A 6200-nucleotide genomic window follows, 5' to 3' on the forward strand; every position below is an offset into this window, starting at 1 on the left:
CGCAGGAAGTCAGTAACTGAATAAACAGGTCAGGGGAATCTTGCCCAAGGAGTGAGATTTGAGGTAATTGTGGGACCCTGAGTCCGTGCAGCCAGCTGGAGGTCACCGACAAGGGACAGCAAGGACACACCCTGAGCAAAGGTTTGGAGGCAACCAAGAGAAGCAAGTGTCGGATCAATTGTAGGGGCTTCATACGACACAGACAGCGAGGGGGGCGCACAAGCCATGGGGCTGGGTACAGAGCTGGGCCACCTCCAAAGGCTGTGTCAGGATACGGAGTCTGAATTTTCTTCCTTCCACCTGTGCGGTCCTGTCCCAAGCCACAGGCAGCTGTCGCTCCCTGGGAACGTGGCTGGTCCAAACGGAGAGGGACCACAGTGTAAAATACACGCTGGGTTTTGAAGATTAAAAAGAAAGCGTTTAAACCATCTTATAACTAATTTTATCATTTTATTTTTTCCTTATAACTAATTTTATATTGATTGCATGTTGAAATGACAGTATCTGGGATATATTGGGATAAAACTAACTTCACCTGTTTCCTTTAAAAAAAATGTAGTCAACAGAAAATTGGAAATGACAGAAATGGCTTGCATATGTGCTTTTGAGAGTGGGAGACAATCCAGGCTTAGAGAGAAGGAGTGCAGGCAAGGCTGGATCTGGGACTAACGAGGGGATTGGACTAGGGAGAAGGCCAGGCCTGGTGACTGATGAAGAAGGAATGATACTACTATTTTGTTGAGCGCCCATTATAGTTAAGCCCAGGTAAGCACTTGATATAAATTAATGGGTGCTATTATTATACTCCTTACATACAACGTTGGAAATGCTGGCCTAGATTTCAACTGACCCTGGCAAGGCTGACCAGAGCTAAGACTCACACTCTGCCTGGCCCGAGGCCGGAGGCCAGGGTCTCGCCCCGCAGGATCTGGTGGGGCAGGGGCACTAAGATGATGGAGGAGCCCAGTACAACTCTGGCTCTCTGGGTTTATTGTCGCAGCACGGGATGCAGGAGTCACGAAGGATGAACGCAGAAGGGCAGGTTACCTGCCTGGCTTTTAAAAACATGAGCCTGCCCTGGCTGGTTGGCTCAGTGGTTGGAGGTGGTCCTGTACACCGAAAGGTTGTGGGTTTGGGCCCCTGGAGCCGGGTGAGCCCTGGGCCCCGGGTCGGGGCGAGGCCGCGGGCCCCTGGAGCCGGGTGAGCCCTGGGCCCCGGGTCGGGGCGAGGCCGCGGGCCCCTGGAGCCGGGTGAGCCCTGGGCCCCGGGTCGGGGCGAGGCCGCGGGCCCCTGGAGCCGGGTGAGCCCTGGGCCCCGGGTCGGGGCGAGGCCGCGGGCCCCTGGAGCCGGGTGAGCCCTGGGCCCCGGGTCCGGGCGAGGCCGCGGGCCCCTGGAGCCGGGTGAGCCCTGGGCCCCGGGTCCGGGCGAGGCCGCGGGCCCCTGGAGCCGGGTGAGCCCTGGGCCCCGGGTCCGGGCGAGGCCGCGGGCCCCTGGAGCCGGGTGAGCCCTGGGCCCCGGGTCCGGGCGAGGCCGTGGGCCCCTGGATCCGGGTGAAGCAGTGCCCCTGGGTCCAGCCGAGACCAAACCAGAGGGAGTCGGACCTGCATTACCACCATTTGTCCACCATCCAGAGCTGAGGGGTCAGTGCCGACATGTACTCATAGGGAACCGGTGGACATTGATATTGGGTCTCAAAAGAACTGTTGGTCCAGAAAGAAACTCACTACAGACTGATTCATTTGCCTGTCAGCATAACTATTATTGCTCGTCGCACATTCAATTCTTATAAGTATATCTATAGTGACACATGATTTCGCTCATCTAGGGGAAATGATGAACAACATAGACTGATGAACAAGAACAGAACCAGAAACAAGGAGGCATTGATCGGACTATCGGGCCTCAGAGGGAGGATGGGGGAGGGGGGGGGGGGGGGGGAGATCAACCAAAGGTCTTGTGTGCATGCATATGAGCCTAACCAATGCTTAAGTTCAACAGAGGGTTGGGGCATCCAAGGGGAGGGGTGTGGGATGGGAATGGGGGGATGAGGACAAATATGTGACACCTTAATCAATAAAGAAATTTAAAAAAAAAATAAATAAATAAAAGATCCTGAAACGAAAAAAAAAAAAAAAAAAAAAAAAAAAAAAAGAAAGGTTGTGGGTTTGATCCCTGGTCAGGACACATACGGGAGGCAACTGATCCATGTTTCTCTCTCCATGTCTCCCTTCCTTTCTCTCTAAAAATCAATAAAAACATAGTCTAGCATCTCTCTCTATGTAGCATGCCCACACCTTTCCCCATCCCCTTTTTCACGCCCCTTTTCCCCCCAGGGAATGCTCTCTCTCTCTCTCTCTCTCTCTCTCTCTCTCTCTCTCTCTCTCTCTCTCTCTCTCTCTCTCCTCTCCCCCCTGAAGTCCAAGGGCCCTTCTTTTGCTGTAACTTGTTTCTGAGCCCATTGCTTCTACAACTCACTCCTACCTCTGTGACTTTTCTAAATAAAAACACCCCCCAAAACTAAAAACATGAGCCTGGAGTCTCCTCTTCAGGAACAAAGGCCTGGTGCAGAAAGAACTCTGTGCATTTGAGGAAGTGAGAGTTCAAAGGGCACCTCAAATAGGCTGTGAGCTGAGGGCATTGTTTTACAAAAAAACTTGGGCACATGTGCCTGCCTTTCTGGGGGGACCCCCTGGGTCATTTATTATTTTATTTTTAAAATATATTTTTATTGATTTTTTACAGAGAGGAATGGAGAGGGAGAGGGATAGAGAGTCAGAAACATCAATGAGAGAGAAACGTTGATTCAGCTGCCCTCCATACACTCCCCACTGGGGATGTGCCCACAGCCAAGGTACATGCCCTTGACTGGAATCGAACCTGAGACCCTTCAGTCCGCAGGCAGACACTCTATTCACTGAGCCAAACCGATCAGGGAACTCCCTGGGTCATTTTAGACATGATAAGTGGATGCTCTCAGCCAAGTTTGGGGGCACAGGGGAGGTGGTTTGCCTGGCACCTCTCTGTGCATAGTATGTGACCCAACATCCAGGGATCAGGGTGCTGCGCTGTGGGTCAGGGTTGCAGGAACTCACCTGTTCCCTCGTCCCCCAACAAGCTAACTGGGGAGGCCACGCCTCTCCTGCCTCCAGGTCCTTCGGTGGGTCCAGAGGTTTTGAGGGTGACTCGATCACCACACCTGGCATGGCTTGTTTAAAACCTGGAGGCAGGAACCGGGGTGCTTCCCTGGAACCGAGGTTGGCAAACTGTGGCCCAAGTGCCATATCCGGCCCAGCCCCGCTGTTTCTATGAATGAAGTTGAATAGGAAGGACCATGCGCATTTGTTTATGTATTGTCTGTGGCTGCTTTTGTGCTGTAAGGACAGAATTCAGCAGCTGAGAGAATGTATCATCATTGGCACGGAAAACCAAAATTATTTACTACCTGGCCCTTTACAGGAAATATAATGGCCAGCCCTGCTGTTCTCCTGCACAGAAGACTAAATGCATTTCTCTCACCCTGACCAGTGGTTCTCAGCTGGGGCGATTTTGCCACGCTGGGGACATCTGGCAACGCCTGGAGACATTTTCGTTGGCATAACTATGGGCGTGAAGGCGCAGGGGCTGGCATTTAGTGGGCAGAGGCCAGGGATGCTGCTCAACTCCCTACAGTGCACAGGACGGCCCCCAACAAAGGACTGTCTGGCCCCAAAGTCAATAGCACTGTACTGGAGCCCCCGCTCCAGACCTGTCACTCAGCATCCACTCTCCCCAGAGGCCCAATGAAGGCACCTCTAAGCTGGCTTACCCTGTAACTTCTGCGAATAACCGGTGACAGCAGAGGGCCCTGTCCTTGGCCAGAGAGTCCCCCCCAAAGGTGCTATGTCAGCCCCCCTGCCCCCTAACCCACAGGAGTCCATCTCTTGGTACCTTCATTAGTTCTTGGGTGCGTCCTACCCATGTTGACCTTACACAGAACCGCTGGGGCCACCTTAGTATAATTCAGCACACCAGTCAGACCAAACAACTTCCCAAGACACAAGCAGCTTTAATCCCCCAATCCAGCCTCCAACAGGGCCCAGCTGGACAAGGAGCGACTCCTTCGCTCTGCACCACCCACGGCCCACCCTCCTCCTCGCCCTCTCTGTGGGGATGCACGCCCTTCTGTCTTCAGTTCACGGTGAGTGTGTCCGGGGGTGCCTGGGACACTGAAGCAGCAGGCTCCTTCTCTTCCTCGTTCTCCATCTCCATCTTCTCCCTCTCCCATCTCTGGGCGCCCACAGCACAGTAGTACATAGCCTCATCCTCAGGCTGCAGCTCAGAGATGCTCAAATACCCCGTGTTCTCGGCCACATCTTTGGATCCAGAGAAGCGTGGAGGGACCTTGGGGCCCTGTTTCTTGTCTGAATGGGAGAAATATCTCAGCAAGAATCTGGGAGGGTGTCCGGGCCTCTGCTGGTACCAGAAGATGCTATAAATGCTGACATCATGGTCCCTGCTCAACGTGCAGGCCAGACGGACTGTGGTTCCGAGGGGCGAGGACACAGAAGGTGGCTGATCCAGCACTGGCTGAGGGCCACAACCTGGGGACATAGAAGAACATGGACACCCGGGGCAGGGCAGGGCAAGGGAAGGGGCCCGCGGCTGTGAGCTCTGGGGAGTTCTCACCTGTGAGGTAGGCGAGGAGCGCCAGCAGGACAGGAGCCCAGGACATGTTGCAGACGTGCGAGCTCTGCCTCCTGAATTGTGCAGCCACCACTCCTGGGGCTCTCTGGGGTCTGGGCAGCATCCTCCTCCACCCTCCCAGGGGTGGGGCCGTTGCACACCCAGTTCCAGCCACCGTCATCCCAGACTTTCTTGGGTTTGCAGCATCAGTTAGGGGAATGGTCCCAGGGTGGCCTTTGTGGCTCTTGCCTTGTCCTCACAGAAGCATTCAGGGAGGAAACACCTGCTGGAAGCTCACACTCCAGTGCCCAGCAGGCCAGCCTGCAAGCTTGGGTCCCTGAGGGAGAGTGACCTCAACGTCCCCTTGAGAAAGCCGAGCCCCACAGAAACAAGATTCTTGTCCAAATTTACACGCCTGGTGAACTGGGAAGAGGACACATCCTGAAGGTGGTGAAACACCTGCTCTGAGCAACAGACAATGTTGGGCCCTGATGGTGAGTGAGACACTGTTCCCTTCCACACTCCGAGCACTCACTACCCACAAACCTAGAGCAACTCTCCCCCTCACCACGGTCCAACCCGGGCCCCGCCCCAGCCCTGCTGACTGCTCCTCTCCACCACAGTCAACCTAAGGGTCCACAGGAGGGCTGACCCGCCGTTCCCAGGGAGGCCTGTGTGGAGGGCTCAGCTGCAGAGCTCTCAGGGCAGAGAGCACTGGCAGAGCTGAGAACACTCTTGAGACCCTCGGGCTTCCTCCTGCTATGCAGAACGAACTCCTGAGCTGGATTAAATGAGCAGTGGGGTTCTGGTTTTGCTTCTCTGCCAACTGGTTGCAAGATCCAACCTAAGCCATGGCCGCTAGATACAACTGGGGGCTGCGTGGAGAACAGACCCTAGGGTGGCAGGGTGGAGGCCGGGGGGGGGGGGGGGGATCAGTGTAGTGGCAGCTGAGGCAGAGAGAATTGATTGGGTCTCAGATATATTTTTAAGACAGTGATGGATAGCGAGTGAGAGGGGGGACGGGATCCAGAATGCTTTCAAGGCATAGGTTTTGAGCCAATAGGAAGATGGAGTTTCAGTTTTGGAGATAGAGAGCCTGCCAAGGAGTAGGTTCAGAATCAGAAGTTCTGTTTTGAACGGGAAATCTCATTGTGATTCTTAATTTTTGGCATTTCCCAGCCTTAGTTTGACCATTGGACTTTTTTTTCTTCCAGATCATCTATCAGGGCTAGTATTCCAAAAAAAGCAAGTTAGGAAAGTCGCTACATAGCCCAAAGGAAATGTGTATATGCTATTGTTTAAAATATATTAAAATATGGTCATGAAAGTTATTTTAATTTTTACATAACCCTAGTGCTCTAACACACAAAAAAATTACTTTTATTTTCCAATTCACCTTCCAGATATATTTTACGCAGTTCATTCATTCATTCCACAAATGTTTATAGTATTGAAAGAAGCCTGCTATACACACATGTGTAGTTTTAATTATTGTAATTATTAACAGCATATATGTTTTCATGCTTATCATCCAGTTT

General features: G+C 53.1%; 1 protein-coding gene across 1 annotated transcript; it reads right to left on the reverse strand.

Annotated features, from left to right (window-relative positions):
- Positions 1 to 4167: 4167 nt before the first annotated feature.
- VPREB1 (V-set pre-B cell surrogate light chain 1) lies at positions 4168 to 4711 on the reverse strand (the record flags this gene model as incomplete). The annotated part of the gene is made up of 2 exons (XM_079762310.1): positions 4168 to 4580; positions 4666 to 4711. 2 exons carry the CDS (start codon positions 4709 to 4711, stop codon positions 4168 to 4170), a joined length of 459 nt encoding a protein of 152 aa, XP_079618436.1.
- Between the last annotated feature and the right edge of the window lie 1489 nt (positions 4712 to 6200).

Source organism: Cnephaeus nilssonii (assembly GCF_951640355.1).
Source record: "Cnephaeus nilssonii genome assembly, chromosome: 22".
In the NCBI taxonomy this organism is placed as follows: Eukaryota; Metazoa; Chordata; class Mammalia; order Chiroptera; family Vespertilionidae; genus Cnephaeus; species Cnephaeus nilssonii.